This window comes from Lithobates pipiens, unplaced genomic scaffold (assembly GCF_037356315.1).
Source record: "Lithobates pipiens isolate NorthernLeopardFrog02 unplaced genomic scaffold, aLitPip1_a1.2 Scaffold_22, whole genome shotgun sequence".
In the NCBI taxonomy this organism is placed as follows: domain Eukaryota; kingdom Metazoa; phylum Chordata; class Amphibia; order Anura; family Ranidae; genus Lithobates; species Lithobates pipiens.
In genome coordinates, this window is record NW_027507784.1 from 3,198,740 (window position 1) to 3,216,497 (window position 17,758).

At 44.1% G+C, this 17,758-nt stretch overlaps 2 protein-coding genes across 2 annotated transcripts; both read right to left on the minus strand.

Moving 5' to 3' along the window:
- Positions 1 to 2,166: 2,166 nt before the first annotated feature.
- Positions 2,167 to 3,102, minus strand: LOC143925221 (taste receptor type 2 member 40-like). Its single transcript, XM_077449816.1, has one exon. The coding sequence runs from the start codon at positions 3,100 to 3,102 to the stop codon at positions 2,167 to 2,169; it is 936 nt and encodes a 311-aa protein (XP_077305942.1).
- An 11,447-nt stretch (positions 3,103 to 14,549) lies between these two features.
- On the minus strand, positions 14,550 to 15,485 carry LOC143925222 (taste receptor type 2 member 40-like). The gene has a single exon (XM_077449817.1). It carries the CDS (start codon positions 15,483 to 15,485, stop codon positions 14,550 to 14,552), a length of 936 nt encoding a protein of 311 aa, XP_077305943.1.
- Positions 15,486 to 17,758: the final 2,273 nt, after the last annotated feature.

Consider the following 17,758-nt stretch of genomic DNA (forward strand, 5'->3'; position numbering starts at 1 on the left):
GGTTCTGCCAGCCGGAGAACCTGTCGTGGTCGGAGGTAGAGAGGAAGCTGTCGCCAGTAAGGGACTGTCTGCCTTATTACCAGGGACCACGGTGAGTAACTGAAGTAAGTGCTGGAGCAGTATTCAAATGGAAAGCAGAAAAAAATTACGCTACAGTAGATGCAAAAACCTCAATGCATGAAATTAAAAAATTAAAAACTTAAAAAAAACAAATATTCAGAAGTTAATCCTTATGGGAGCTGCAGTTCTAATTTGTAACAACAATGCAAACAGAGATAAGAAAGTATGTAAAGATCTGCGCTCCCTCTGACAATATCCAAGCAAGGGACACTTTAAACTCACTAATTCCCTTGAGCCCTTATAATAACAAAAGGGAAGGAGGATATAATGGCATATAGATGTAATAATGGATGGAGCCAAAATTAATACCATAAATCAAACACCATATGTGCAAAAGAAATGATAAACATAATCACATCACCCTTATTTATAACGTGTATATATGACAGAAAAATATACCCAAATAATTGTGTAAAAAATTGAATGAATAAGTAAATGTATAAAGTTCATTAAATTAGTCCTTATAATAGTCCAACCATAAGGAGTCCAAACTCAATTCCACCACGTGATGAAACAGTGATTAGCAATGTTAGCCCTTGTACACACGGTCGGAGATTCTGATGGAATGTGTCCTATCAGAGCGTTTTGTCGGATATTCCGACTGTGTGTGGTCTGCATCGGACTGTTTCCGTCGGACCAAATTTTCCAGCTTGCCGGAAATATTTTCTGACAAAATGCTCCGATCGGACATACTCCGATCATGTGTAGAGAATTCCGATCGGACAAAGTGCCACGCATGCTCAGATCAATATTCCTACACCTAAGCTATTGGCTACTAGCCTGAACGTAGTCCCGTCGTAACAAAATAACGTCACCACGTTCTGAACGATCGGATTTTCCGACAACTTCGTCCGACCGTGTGTATGCAACAGTTTCGGACAAAATCCGACGGACAAAATCCGACGGATTTGGTTGTCGGAATCTCCGACCGTGTGTACAAGGGCTAAGACATCTTTTACTCCATATCCATGTCCACAATGTGCACTGTGTGAGCAGTATTCACACCAATCGGGAAACTTCAGTAAGACTCCAAGTCAGGTCCCCATACAGCGGAGGCGACACTTGCAGAGCAGCCTCGTGTGTCAAGCCAGGGACCAAGCAGGCCAGCATGGGTGAAGCTTGAGAAGTATCTAGAGTGCCATGGTAGGGACTCAGCAAAGAAGTGGGGGTGACACTTGAGGGAGATACCACCGTGAAGATTGGAGGAGCTCAAGGGATTCAGTGGCAGGGAATCAGTGGGTCTAGTGAGAAAAGCTGGAGCTCAGTGGGCTGAGAAATTGTAGTGAGAGGGTGCAGAAGGATGTCAGCTATCTCTGGCTCTGGAGGTTCTCATTAGACTGAAGGAGGCCTGGGGCCTTGCTACAATTATTTGATATTTTTTAACCCTATTAAGTCCAGATGTCGAGGGCCCATTGAAATGCATTGGCTTTTTTTTTTTTAACTATTTGAGAAAAAAAAAGTTTTTTTGGACTCTATACAGTTGATTTTGTTCTCCTTCTATTCAAAATTCAGAAAGGGAAGTCAGCAGTTGCAGTCTATATACATTTATCCAGGAGAAAAAAAAATTTCAATGAAAAGAATTAGCCCTTGTACACACGGTCGGAGATTCCGACGGAATGTGTCCGATCGGAGCGTTTTGTCGGATATTCCGACTGTGTGTGGTATGCTTTGGACAATTTCTGTCGGGAATATCCGTCGGACCAAATTTTCCAACTTGCCGGAAATATTTTCCGACAAAATGCTCCGATCGGACATACTCCGATCATGTGTAAAGAATTCCGATCGGACAAAGTGCCACGCATGCTCAGATCAAATTTCTAGACCAAAGCTATTGGCTACTAGCCTGAATGTAGTCCCGTCGTAACGAAATAACGTCATCACATTCTGAACGATCGGATTTTCGGACAACTTCGTCCGACCGTGTGTATGCAACAGTTTCGGACAAAATCCGACGGACAAAATCCGACGGATTTGGTTGTCGGAATCTCCGACCGTGTGTACAAGGGCTAAGAGGAACACACATCATAATAAATAAGATTTTCTCCACTAGGTGCGATTTTCAGTCTCAGTTCCACACCTCGTCCCAGCACAGACCTTTCCCACAACCATCTTCCTCAGTTTAGGAACCGCCTGGATGATGATAGCAGCTTCAAATAAAGGAAAGGACATGATGGAGAGAAGACTCATGATCATCATCTCATATGAAGAGATCGTTGTGATAAAATAGAGCCCGATTATATAAGAGATGACGGAGAGAGTGAGAAACAGGATCATTGTTCTTGTTGTGTTGATGTAGACTTGGAGGTTGGGACCTTTATTGCCAGAGAAATTCTGTTTCATTCTCTTCATATGTCTTATAAGGGATGACGTTGTGACTCCGATGAAGACCAGAGAAAAAATGAAGGGCAGACAGGAACCCAGAAGTGTGGCCACCAACCTGCATGCTGTGGGCATAAGGAAGACGGCAGAGACGCTGAGCTTGACCTGGGAACTGTTGGTGGAAGGATGCTCCTGAGATTCCATGTGAATTTCCCAGGGAGTCAGGGCACTCGAGACAAATGAGATGATTGCTGATAGTAGAAGAAGCTGAGGCAGGAAAGATGAGAGGAATCTTTTAAACCCAACCAAGAGCTTATGAGTGAAGTTGGAGATGCTGAGACAATAGTGAGCGCAGAGCCAGCCGGTGAGCCAATAGCTGTAATAAATCGGGCTCAGCATCAGAAAGGTCATCGTTAAATGTAGTTCCCTGATAAGAAACAAATGAGGCCAAAGCAAAATAAGTAGGTTTTCTGCCGTCAGGACCAACTGCAAGAAGATGTTCACCAGCTCCTTGACAGCATAGATCAAATCGGTTGGACTGACACTGAGCCCGTTCTTCAGGTTTTTGCAGCTGAAAATCAGAATAAAAGTGTTCAAGGGAATTCCCACCCCAATCTGAACGACAGTGACTGTGGTCACGAAGCTATTCAGGACAGAAGACATCGCGTTGACTTGCTCACCCTAGACAACGCTTATGGCTTTTTGTTCTGCAAACACTGATATGTTAGTTATTGAAGGTTGACAGATGCAAATCCTCTATGAGCCTTGGTTTCCTGTTTTCATAATGAGGCGGAGATATCCAATGGATGTTTTGACTATATTCAAGCAAGAGGTGTTCTTGCAAAACCTTCTTCACAGAAAAGGAAATTGGGAATCCAGTGGTGTTCCCATAACCAGGCAGTTGGGACACATGCTTTATGGAAGGTTGGATTCTCATTAGAAGAAATAGACATTACACTGCCCATACCACTGTGCATAAGGTAAATAGAGGATGTGCACTAGTGAGCAAGTGCAAAAATGAGCGTGCATGTTAGACACTGGTATTGACACCCTGTGGCCAATATAAACTGAGGAATTGCAGCAGGAAGTGGTACTGAGTGGTAGGGATGAGCTTCGAGTTCGAGTTGAACTCATGTTCGACTCGAACATTGCCTGTTCGGCGAACAGTGAACAATTTGGGGTGTTCACTGCAAATTCGAAAAGCCGGAACACCCTATACAAGTCTATGAGAGAAATCTAAAGTGCTAATTTTAAAGGCTAATATGCAAGTTAATGTCCTAAAAAGTGTTTGGGGACCCGGGTCCTGCCCCAGGGGACATGGATAAATGCAAAAAAAAGTTTTAAAAACTGCAGTTTTTCCGGGAGCAGTGATTTTATTAATGATTAAAGTGAAACAATAAAAGTGTAATATTCCTTTAAATTTCATACCTGAGGGGTGTGTATAGTATGCCTGTGAAGGGGGGAATATTTCTCCTGCTTAGAACTGTCCCTGCACAAAGTGTCATTTCTGCAGGAAAAAAAGTCATTTAAAATCACTTGCAGCTATAATGAATTGTCGGCTCCCCGTAATACAGAGAACAGTCATTGATAGTCATTGATAAAAAATTAAAAAAGCGTGGGGGTTCCCCCAAATTCAATTACCAGGCCCTTCAGGTCTGGTATGGATATTAAGGGGAACCACGCATCAAATAAAAAAAAAAAAATGACGTGGGGTTCCCCCTAAAAATCCATACCAGACCCTTTATCCGAGCAGCAACCTGGCAGGCCGCAGGAAAAGAGGGGGGGGCGAGAGAGCAGCTCCCCCCTCCTGAACTGTACCAGGCCACATGCCCTCAACATTGAGAGGATGCTTTGGGGGTCACAGACCCCTCAAAACACCTTGTCCCCATGTTGATGAGGACAAGGGCCTCATCCCCACAACCCTGGCCGGTGGGTGTGGGGGTCTGCGGGCGGGGGGCTTAGCAGAATCTGGAAGCACCCTTTAACATTTAACAAGGGGACCCCCAGATCCCACCCCCCCCTGTTTGAAATGGTAAGGGGGTACAAATGTACCCCTACCATTTCACAAAGAAAGTGTAAAAGAATGTTAAAAAAGACACTTGGGCCGAGAGGGTTATAACTTATCTTGGTATCACAATAACATCCTCCAGACCCTTCCCCAAGCTTTCTAATGCCCCGTACACACGAGCGGACTTTTCAACATCCAAACTCCGACGGACTGAGTCCGTCAGACTATTCGATCGTGTGTGGGCTGCAACGGACTTTTGATTCGCCAAAGTCTGACGGACTTTAGAAATGAAGCATGCTTCAAATTTTCCCGACGGAACTCCGCCGGACCCGGTCCCCTTCGAAAAATCCGCTCGTGTGTATGCTACTCCGACGGACTAAAACCGACACTAGGGCAGCTATTGGCTACTGGCTATGAACTTCCTTATTCGAATCCAGTCGTACGTCATCACGTTCGACTCCGTCGGAGTTTGGTGTGATGGTGTGTGCCCAAGTCCGTTCGGTCGAAAAGTCCGCCAGAACTCCGCCAGAACTCCGTCGGAACTCCGGCGGAACTCCTTTGGATGTCTGTCGGACATAAGTCCTCTCGTGTGTACGCGGCATAAGAGACCTTAGATCAAGATTTTTGAGGTTTATTTGGAAGCCAGCAAGACTACGAAGAGCTATACTATCACTTCCTAAAGGAAAAGGAAGGATAGGGTTCCTGGACCCAATAAGATATCAGGAAGCTTCATATTTGACCAGAGTGATGGAGTGGTGGGGGGCTTAAAAGTAAGAAACCTTGAGATACAAATGGAACAGACAACGATAGACATTCCATTGGAAGGTTTGGTATGGATACCAGAAGCTGAAGTGCCAGTGGAAGTTAGAAAACATCCAATGTTAGGCGCCACTTTGCGAAGGACTAAAAAGTTATTTTAAAAAACGCCTATCTCCATACACCCTAGCCTGATGATCCCAATCCTGGGTACGCCAGCGTTCCAGCCGGGACTGACATAGCCTAGGTTTGGAGCGATACAACGTAGAGTTATCAACAGGATCATTCCTTTTTCAGTGGATAACCGTCTAATGACAAAAAGAGAGATTGAACGGGAGATAGCACCTTAAAGGGATTGTAAAGTGAATTTATTTATTTTTTTAAATAACAAACATGTTATACTTACCTCCACTGTGCAGCTTGTTTTACACAGAGTGGCCCTGAACCTGCTCTTCTGGGGTCCCTCGAAGGCTGTCTCGGCTTCCTCCCGCAGGTGCTTCTCACGTTCATGTGAGCTCCCTCGCATGGTGAGAAGCATCTGCGGGCACGCTCCCGTGATACAGCCGGCGGCTATAGCCGCTCGCTGTATCACACGGCCCCACCCCCTGGCTCGCTGCGTCATTGGATGTGATTGACAGCAGCATGAGCCAATGGCTGTGCTGCTTTCCATCCATCCACTCCAGCCAATCAGCGGCCAGGTTGAACGGTGGAAAGGACGTCGGGGGACGAGCGCAGGACTTTCTAGGGGTCAGGTAAGTAAAAAGGGGGGGATGGGGGCGCAGGCAGTGTGAGATGTTTTTTCACCTTAATGCATAGAATGCATTAAGGTGAAAAAACATTTACCTTTACATCCCCTTTAATTAGATTTTTTTAGGAGGATGCAACTAGAGGCCTTTATTTGGTCTAAATTGAACACATACGCAGAAGTGAGGGCATTGACTGGGTTTGAGGAGAAGGGGGAGTCAATGCGTCTATTGCAGGGAAGGGTGGTCATAACTCCTCTACCTTCCCCTGCCCTTTTTTTTTGTGTTGTGGGGGGGGGGGGGGGGGGTGGATAATAAATAGACAGGGAGTAGGGGTAAAAGTAGAAAAGAGAATTCACACTGAGTTAAAGAGTTAATTAATGGTAGTACGAGATACACAGTTGGATGGTATTTATCATTCAGGATGGTTAAAAAAAGATAATGTAAGACTGTGATGAATTGTAATGTGGAATCTATGAAAAATAAGGAATTTATAAAAAAAAGAAAAAAAGATGCAGCACTATGCACTCACCATCAACCCAACCCTTCAATTCTCTAAGCCATCCCCATTTGAATGCTAAGTCCTTTCGGGCCCCACACAGAAAGGACTGACCTCAGAGATATATAAACTTCTAAACTCACATGATATGGTCACTCGGGGGAAACATAGATACATGCGTAGATGGGAGGAACACCTCGGAGAGGAACTAACCTGGGAACAATGGGCCAATATACGGAGATGGGCGGCCAAGGGCTCTATATGCGCACTTTACAAAGAGAACATATAAGGACATATAGAACATATAAGGTGCTCTGTTACTGGTATCTAACTCCGTCACGCCTGCATGCTATATACCCATCAGCCTCAGAGCCCTGCTGGAGGTGTCTCCAAGATCGGGGGAACGCTATACCACATCTACTGGAGTTGTCCATCCCTCCAGCTCTACTGGTATGTGGTCCGGGGCCTCCTCCACCGGCTATTTCAGGTAGATATCCCTCTCTGTGACAGTATATTTCTAAATATAAACTTGCGCTAATGGAAACAACTAAGTGATGATAAATTGCAACTGCTGTCCACAAGGTGCTAATCACTTGAATGAATGTAGAAAGAAAACAACAGCGCTCACAACACACAATATTAGTGAAATAAACAGAAAAGTCCAAATAAACGAAACTGAAGTGTTGATCCACAGTGGGGTCAGGGCAAAGAATGCTTCATAAACTTGCAGGAGTACAGTGACGCCCCCTTATGTGTCCCCACTCACCAGAACAAGACGACCCCCAGCTTTGCAGTCCAGGGGTCACTTCGGGCTTGTAAATGGATTGGTGTCAACACATCAGATGATAGATCGATGTAGGAACATTAGATGCTAAATTTCCAATAGAGGCTCTCAACAGGATAAGCAGGTACCCAGAAACAAAAAGAGGATGGACCAATAGTGAAGTACTGTTAAAAAAGTTGGTTAAATGCGCATAGGGATTGGTACTTACAAAAAAACTCTTAAAAACAGGAACCATCCGTATATAGCGTGCGTTCCATGGACCCGATGACGCCCTGAGGGAGGGTGAAATGCATTGACAGAATTTCCTGTGTCGATTGACGTCACTTCCGGTCCGTGGAACGCACGCTATGTACGGCCGTTTCCTGTATCCACAGCCTTTTATCCATGCTTGTTTTTAAGCATTTTTTTGCAAATAATCACAAATTATCAGTCACACAATCATGTCGTGAAACCGATCCAAGCGCACTCTATCTATATACACAGCTGCTGTTATAATAATCATAAGTAATAAAATACAATAAAATATGCGCAGGTACAATCTCAAAATTCCGCTAAACACAGTACCTACACATTAACAGCGCTATAAAAATAAAATGAGTAACATACATATATATATATATACACACTATAGGGAAAACAAAGAGTCCAAAGAATGGAAAAGTTCATAAAAAGGAGTGTTGTGATCCCAAAGCCCTTAGGTTTGATAGGAGAGTATTAAATGCCTAAGATTAATCCCTTAGGGGTAAGTGCATTGGCAAAGGATCACATGGGACACGAGGCTGTTGTTTATATGCATGGTGTGCTGTGGATTCTTAGCCCCTGTACACACGGTCGGAGATTCCGACAACCAAATCCGTCGGATTTTGTCCGATGGATTTTGTCCGAAACTGTTGCATACACACGGTCGGACAAAGTTGTCAGAAAATCCGACGTGATGACGTTATTTCGTTACGACGGGACTACGTTCAGGCTAGTAGCCAATAACTTTGGTCTAGGAATTTTATCTGAGCATGCGTGGCACTTTGTCCGATCGGAATTCTCTACACATGATCGGAGCATTTTGTCGGAAAATTTTACCAAGAAGTTGGAAAACTTGGTCCGTCGGATACTCAGACGGAAACAGTCCGATGTAGACTCCACACACAGTCGGAATATCCGACAACGCGGTCCGATCGGACACATTCCGTCGGAATCTCTGACCGTGTGTACAAGGGCTAAAAGAAGACTCTCCTATCAAACCTAAGGGCTTTGGGATCACAACACTCCTTTTTATGAACGTTTCCATTCTTTAGACTCTTTGTTTTCCGTAATGGTGTGTATATATATATATATATGGTACTCATTTTATTTTTATAGCGCTGTTAATGTGTAGGTACTGTGTTAAGTGGAATTTTGAGATTGTACCTGTGCATATTTTATTGTTTTTTGTAAAAAACAATACCTATGTGCATTAACATATTAATAAAAATGGTATTGTTAAAATTAAATTATTAGTAGAAAAAGTATTATATTTGAGTGTCTAGAAGATGCAGTGGTTGGGGTGGGGGGGGGGGGGGGGGTGTCATGGAATGTAGATGTTATTGCTCTAATTTAATTCGATACAGTGGTCTGGGAGATGTTTAAAAAATTGGTAATAAAGCAATTCAAGTCTATGTCTATATTCATGTCTTCCGGTTGGAGAGTATTTAGCAAGAATATCCATCTATATCCACTATACTGGATTGCCCGCTGTCCGAGAAATTTGGCTGTATGCACACAGCCATATCTCCTGTGCTCCTAAGCACACATTCTGTCTAATGATATCATGTACCTTACCTATCATTCCATTTCCCTTGCATCCCCAAGAAAAGAGACATTACCACATTCTTACGTCCTCATCTCAGCATGACTCCCTTTCTGAGCCGTGCATCTGCTTTTATTTACACATCAACAGGAAGTCCTAAACCGGAGGGTTTGCCCTCAAAAGCCAAATCGCCTCCTACACAGTTTGTGACCTCACAGGAAATGACCAAATAAGGACATGACCAAATAAAGATGTAACAACACAGTATAAATGAATATATACAATAACCAATGAAAGATGACTACAGAAGTCTTATGGGCGTGTCTCAGCAGAGACAGGGTGCATGCATCTTTTTAGAAGCCACGTGGCTTTCAAGCACGGACTCCGTCTCTGACCATAAGAAGGGCAACCAAACTGATAAGAGTCATGGAGGAGCTCAGCTATGAGGAGAGATTAGAGGAACTAAATTTATTCACTCTTGATAAGAGGAGAATAAGGGGGGATATGATCAACATGTTCAAATATATAAGGGGTCCATATAGTGAACTTGGTGTTGAGTTATTCTCTGTACGGACAACGCAGAGGACAAGGGGGGACTCTTTACGTCTAGAGCAAAAGAGATTTCATCTTCAAGTACGGAAAGGTTTCTTCACAGTTAGAGCTGTGAAAATGTGGAATAGACTCCCTGCAGAGGTGGTTCTGGCCGGCTCAGTAGATTGCTTTAAGAAAGGCCTGGATACTTTCCTGAATGTACAGACTATAACTGGGTACTAACATAGGTAAAGTTGATCCGGGGAAAATTCGATTGCCTCTTGAGGTATCAGGAAGGAATTTTATTTCCCCTGCTGTAGCAAATTGGATCATGGCTCTGCTGGGGTTTTTTCGCCTTCCTCTGGATCAATTGTGGGCCTAAAATTGGGTATATTGGATTGTATGATTATTTTTTATTTTGTTTATTTGTTTTTAAGGTTGAACTGGATGGACTTGTGTCTTTTTTCAACCTGACTAACTATGTAACTATGTAACCCAAAAGACTCCCATATTTCCGCTGATAGGTATACTTATTCTGCATTGTTCCAGAGAACAACGCATACCCGGACTATTCTGTCTTTGTGGGCAAGAGATTATCTGCAGGTGTACGCTCATGAGGCCACAAATATATTGGCACACAGGAGCGAACACACCCCCACCAGACGAGCGTTCTGTGCATCGCACAGGGCCCTTTGCTATAGGACATGTCCCCACTCCGCAAACACTTCTCTACATCCCCAAGGAGCTTTGCACTACCAAACTAATCTCAACCAGCGTCAGTCTGCCCCAGTCTGCGAGAGAACTAACACTGGGAAGCTCTTATGACAATACATATTAAAATACATCTTCATAAAATTTCCACAACACCCGCACAGTAGTATTAAGTAACAGCATGAACAGCTATGGTCTACAACAAAATGGCCGCTAACCACATTGCATTGGGTTGCTAGGCTACTACACAATATATATTAAAGGAAGCGTAGCAAGATGGTGCTGCTCCCGATGACATTGTGCATACGAAACGCATAGGGCGGAGCCTCCGCATCATTGTGTCACTTCCTGTTTGGTCCATGGTACGCATGGGAATGACAGACTTCCTGTTTTTTTTTTTTTTTTTTTTTACTGCTTACCAATTGTAAATGAAATGTGAGTGCATATCTACACATTTACCATAGAATAAAGGGAGTTTATACGGTATTGCACTATGGAGTGTCATTTCTCTTTGCATATACTTCATATTATGGAGATGAAGGGGCCGATAAGGATATAAGAATAACATCAGCGGAGGTCTGTGTCCCAATGTACAGCAGGTTGGCTGTGAAGGTGCAATACCCCCCCGGAGGGGAGACCCTCTGGTGAGTGCATTAACACAGGGGAGCACTGAGTGGAGCACCTGCACTTTGATTCTTTTACAAGCACAGAGCAAAACAAGACACAAGTTACCATTTGAAAGATGTTCTTTATTTCTAATATATGGAATGCTTACCAATTTTAGGACTTGAATACCATAATAGGACTTTTCATTAATTGTCACTTTATTGCATTCAAGACTCATTTTTCATTTATGGTACATGGGTTATATATGTTTATTCATTCTGTCGAATTAGTAATTGCACTCGTCGCTATATTGGAAGGAATTGTTTCATATATATACACTTTTAGAGAGCAGACCCTACTTAGGTAGGTGTCACGGTGGAGGCAGCAGCTCTTACCATAGTATACATTTAACCATCTGCGCGGAACATCTTTAAACTTAGTTTTAGGCCAGATGTGGCCTTTCCTTCTATCCAGCCCTTGGGTCACTATTTCATCCATTGATACCAACATTGGGGAATAATCCCCCCCCCCCCACACTGACATCAATGAAGGGACAATATTCCTCCCAATGACACCAATGATGGAGTACAACTCCTCCCAATGACATCAATGATGGAGTACAACTCCTCCCAATGACAACAATGATGGAGTACAACTCCTCCCAATGACAACAATAATGGGGCATAATTCCTCCCAATGACAACAACAATGGGGCACAATTCCTCCCAATGACATCAATGATGGGTCACGACTCCTCCCACTGATATCAGTGATGGGGCACAATTCCTCCCAATGACATCGGTGATGGGGCATAGTTTTTTCCCACTGAAGTCAAAACCTTTTCTACTCCCAATAGCTACAGTCTGACCCCCTAAAATCTGAGGGACAGTTAACTGGCCCCTTGTTTAGAAAGTTTGGACACAGTCGGTCAAGACATGACAAGCCAATGTTTTTTGAGGTTCTCTTCATTGAGGCTTAATGTACTTGTTTAGATGCATGGGTGCTAAACACTGTCTGAAATAGCCCCAGGAGATTTGTAGGAATCATAGCAAATGCCGCTCTGATGTAGCAACTTGGAGTTTAAGCAGGATTGCTCCTCACAAATTTACTTGCCAGGAATAACTATCCTGGTTGATTGATAGCGATCTATTGGTTTCTCCCTAAGTTTGGCCTTGTTGCACTTTTCTCTTCTACCACTAGGTGGCTGGGTACTTGGTGGTACTAGATATGAGAAGGGCAACCCAAGGTCCAGTTATGGCAATATGGGGCATCTCAGCCAATGGGAAGGGGTTTTCTTGAATCCCTTGGCCTGCTGGGAGAACCTATATATTCGGGTGGAGTCAGGTGATCTATGTCCTGTATCACCTGAATTGTGGTCTGGGTGGACATGTGTTGTGTTACCGGGCTTTTAGACCAGAGCCTATCTCGGGCACATCTGACTGCTAGGCTGTCTGGGGGCCTATCCAGAAGCAAGAGAGCAGAACAGGGTTGGGACTGCGGCTTGCAGTCCAATTAGAAGTGACGGTTCTGCCGGCCGGAGAACCTGTTGTGGTCGGAGGTAGAGAGGAAGCTGTCGCCAGTAAGGGACTGTTCACCTTATTACCGGGGGCCACTGTGAGTAACTGAAGCAAGTACCGGAGCAGTATTCTCACAAACTGGGGACAGTAAAAAATTGGGAAACTTCAGTGGGACTCAAGTCAGGGACCCAACCAGCAGAGGAGACGCTTGCAGAGCAGCCTTGTGTGTCAAGCCAGGGTCCAAGCGGGTCAGTGGGGTGAAGCTTGAGAGGTATCTTTAGTGACATGCTAGGGACCCAGGGGGTGACACTTGAGGAAGATACCACCGTTAAGATTGGAGGAGCTCAAGGGATTCAGTGGCAGTGAATCAGTGGGTCTAGTGAAAGACCGAGAGCTCAGTGGGCTGAGAGATTGTAGTGAAAGAGAAAGGAACTGTTACGTTTGTGTTAGGAACGGTTAAAGACTGTTGCCATATGAGACAGCATTCCTACACATGTAGATGTGGCGTCTTGCTGGATGCCTTTCCCTGCATAGCTTGTCCTCCTATTGAAGTCTCGCCAATCTGCCAATAATCTTGCAACTACCTAGGGGGGTATCTTGGCCCTAACCCTCTCTCCGCCCCCAAAAAAGATTGTTAAAGCAAATAAACTTTCTTTTACATTCAAGAAGTATCTGGCGTTGCAATAACTTCAACTTCTCTGCACCCACCATGCCTCACAACCCACCACATACAGAAGGATGTCAGCTATCTCTGGCTCTGGAGGTTCTCATTGGACCGAAGGAAGCCTGGGACCTTGCTACAATTATTTGATATTTTTTTTTAACCTTATTAAGTCCAGATGTTGAGGGCCCATTGAAATACTGATTTTCGGGTTGGCTTTTTTTTTCTTTAACTATTTAAGAAAAAAAACTGTTTTTTTGGACTCTATAGAGTTGATGTTGTTCTCCTTCTATTCAAAATTCAGAAAGGGAAGTCAGCAGTTGCAGTCTATATACATTTATCTAGGAGAAAAAAAGCATTTTAATTAAAAGAATTAGAGGACACCATTCGCGAATTTGGGCTCCATGGGTGGATAACTTTCTTCCCTAAGATTTTGATTCTACCCTTCTTGTACCATAAACTGAGTTCACACTTTAACTGGTTAATCTGATGGCTGTCTAGGGCTCCGAGTGCTCCTACCGACACCGACCACCTCCCTCCCTCCCCTCTTCCCCACTTCTATTCTGTCCCCCCTTTACATGCTACCTTTTTTCTTCCTACTCTGTCTCCCCCCCTTTTTTTTTCTCTTTTTCTTTCTCTTTTTCTTAGCCTATGGCTACATACGATTTACCTGTGTTTCTTGAACCATGAACAAGGCCTGTGTACTGACGAATTGACTGTTCTTATGTTCTCCCATATCCCGACATAGTAGTTTTTGCTGTTTATGCTGAAGCTTGGTGGGGGGGTCTTCCCCCCCCTACTAGATTTCATTCTATGGAATTCCTTAATCTCCTTGTTTTAACTTGAAGAGAGCTAACGTAATACCCTCTGCTATGTACACTTTGTGACTTATAAGTTATGCTTTCTTTATTTTTGTTTTTGTCTTTTATCCCTGTTAAATTGATGTCATGCGCTGTATTTACGGCCTCGAATGTGTCTGACTGTAACCTTTGTCCTTGTGTTTCTACACAATAAAAAATTTGAACAGAAAAGGGGGAAAGTGTCCTGTGATGTCCATCCTTCTTCGGTCATGGCGCCAATGGACCCAGATTTTTTTTTTTAGAGACGCTCTGCCTCGGTGGGGGGCGTCCTGCTGGCTGCTGTCTTTTCGCAGTGGCGGCTGTTGTGTAGACGGGGGTGGGGCCACCCGGGGATTTGGCCAAGTGACCCCATCCCTTCAGATGTCATGTGCCCCCAGAGGGGGCAGGGTCATCCGATTGCATCGTTGGGTGTCCCCACCCTTGCCTTTGTGGCGGCTGCCGCTGTGGGGGGGGCAGCAGTCATCGGGGCTCCTTCCATCGAGGCAGAGCTTTTTTTTTTTCTATTTTTTGGGTTCATTGGGCCGCGTGATTGACAGAGGGTGTACATTGTGGGACACTTTTTTCTTCTTCTTCTTTTTTAATAAAGGAATTGTCACAAAAAAAAAAAAAGAATTAGAGGAACACACATCATAATAAATACGGTTTTCTCCACTAGATGCGATTTTCAGTCTCAGTTCCACACCTCGCCCCAGCACAGACCTTTCCCACAACCATCTTCCTCAGTTTAGGAACCGCCTGGATGATGATAGCAGCTTCAAATAAAGGAAAGGACATGATGGAGAGAAGACTCATGATCATTATCTCATATGAAGAGATCGTTGTGGTAAAATAGAGCCCAATTATATAAGAGATGACGGAGAGAGTAAGAAACAGGATCATTGTTCTTGTTGTGTTGATGTAGACTTGGAGGTTGGGACCTTTATTGCCAGAGAAATTCTGTTTCATTCTCTTCATATGTCTTATAAGGGATGACATTGTGACTCCGATGAAGACCAGAGAAAGAACAAAGGGCAGGCAGCACCCCAGAAGTGTGGCCACCAACCTGCATGCTGTGGGCATAAGGAAGACGGCAGAGACGCTGAGCTTGACCTGGGAACTGTTGGTGGAAGGATGCTCCTGAGATTCCATGTGAATTTCCCAGAGAGTCAGGGCACTCGAGACACATGAGATGATTGCTGATAGTAGAAGAAGCTGAGGCAGGAAAGATGAGAGGAATCTTTTCAACCCAACCAAGAGCTTATGAGTGAAGTTGGAGATGCTGAGACAATAGTGAGCACAGAGCCAGCCGGTAAGCCAATAGCTGTAATAAATCGGGGTCAGCATCAGAAAGGTAATTGTTAAATGTAGTTCCCTGATGAGAAACAAATGAGGACAAAGCAAAATAAATAGGTTTTCTGCCGTCAGGACCAACTGCAAGAAGATGTTCACCAGCTCCTTGACAGCGTAGATCAAATCGGTTGGACTGACACTGAGCCCGTTCTTCAGGTTTTTGCAGCTGAAAATCAGAATGAAAGTGTTCAAGGGAATTCCCACCCCAATCTGAACGACAGTGACTGTGGTCACAAAGCTATTCAGGACAGAAGACATCGTGTTGACTTGCTCACCCTAGACAACGCTTATGGCTTTTTGTTCTGCAAACACTGAGATGTTAGTTATTGAAGGTTGACAGATGCAAATCCTCTATGAGCCTTGGTTTCCTGTTTTCATAATGAGGCGGAGATATCCGATGGATGTTTTGACTATATTCAAGCAAGAGGCGTTCTTGCAAAACCTTCTTCACAGAAAAGGAAATTGGGAATCCAGTGGTGTTCCCATAACCAGGCAGTTGGGACATATGCTTTATGGAAGGTTGGATTCTCATTAGAAGAAATAGACATTACACTGCCCATACCACTGTGCATAAGGTAAATAGAGGATGTGCACTAGTGAGCAAGTGCAAAAATGAGCGTGCATGTTAGACACTGGTATTGACACCCTGTGGCCAATATAAACTGAGGCATTGCAGCAGGAAGTGGTACTGAGTGGTAGGGATGAGCTTCGAGTTCGAGTTGAACTCATGTTCGACTCGAACATTGCCTGTTCGGCGAACAGTGAACAATTTGGGGTGTTCACTGCAAATTCGAAAAGCCGGAACACCCTATACAAGTCTATGAGAGAAATCTAAAGTGCTAATTTTAAAGGCTAATATGCAAGTTAATGTCCTAAAAAGTGTTTGGAGACCCGGGTCCTGCCCCAGGGGACATGGATAAATGCAAAAAAAAGTTTTAAAAACTGCAGTTTTTCCGGGAGCAGTGATTTTATTAATGATTAAAGTGAAACAATAAAAGTGTAATATTCCTTTAAATTTCATACCTGAGGGGTGTGTATAGTATGCCTGTGAAGGGGGGAATATTTCTCCTGCTTAGAACTGTCCCTGCACAAAGTGTCATTTCTGCAGGAAAAAAAGTCATTTAAAATCACTCGCAGCTATAATGAATTGTCGGCTCCCCGTGATACAGAGAACAGTCATTGATAGTCATTGATAAAAAATTAAAAAAGCGTGGGGGTTCCCCCAAATTCAATTACCAGGCCCTTCAGGTCTGGTATGGATATTAAGGGGAACCACGCATCAAATAAAAAAAAAAAATGACGTGGGGTTCCCCCTAAAAATCCATACCAGACCCTTTATCCGAGCAGCAACCTGGCAGGCCGCAGGAAAAGAGGGGGGGCGAGAGAGCAGCTCCCCCCTCCTGAACTGTACCAGGCCACATGCCCTCAACATTGAGAGGATGCTTTGGGGGTCACAGACCCCTCAAAACACCTTGTCCCCATGTTGATGAGGACAAGGGCCTCATCCCCACAACCCTGGCCGGTGGGTGTGGGGGTCTGCGGGCGGGGGGCTTAGCAGAATCTGGAAGCACCCTTTAACTTTTACCAAGGGGACCCCCAGATCCCGCCCCCCCCCCTGTTTGAAATGGTAAGGGGGTACAAATGTACCCCTACCATTTCACAAAGAAAGTGTAAAAGAATGTTAAAAAAGACACTTGGGCCGAGAGGGTTATAACTTATCTTGGTATCACAATAACATCCTCCAGTGCTTCTCTAGCAGAGGCCAACTACAAACCAATCTTAGACAAACTTGAAAAGGAAATGAAAAAATTGGCTAAAGCTGAGATGTCCTGGGTGGGCAGATTGGCCGCATACAAGATGCTTTATTTATGTAGAGCTCTACATATCTCCTTGAAACAGACATACCCGAAAGCCTTAACTTCACTAATGAGATCCTTCATCTGGCAGGGGAAAAAGGCTTGCTGCTCCCATAAATACTTAACAAAACATAAAACAGTCGGGGGTATGGCTATGGTAGACCTACAGGACCAACATACAGCCGTCCATGCACGTCCAACACTTAAAACATTGGTTCAACCCAACAACTGAACCACTGTGGCTGGACATCGAAAAAGGTCAACAACAGGTTAACAACACTTTCAATCTTTGTTCTTTGACCACAAAGTAGATTTGCCACTTACCACCCTCACACAACTTACCCCGGACTTGGCTATAAGGGGATGGGATAAACCGGAACTACACTGGATAGCCGACATATACTCAGGTGGAACTCCCATTCCACCAGAAAGTACCATTACCAAAATTAAACTATCCAACCCTGCATATTTCTCACTATGCCATATATACAGTTTTCTTTCATCATTCCCTCCTCCACCAATCACAATACACTCCAAACTCTGGCAATACTATGGGAATACTCTCAAGTCTGTAAAAGACACGTCTCTAATATACAATTTACTGAAGGACAAACTAACCTTCCACAACACCAAATCAATGACAACATGGGAGATTGACCTAAATTCTTCCTTCTC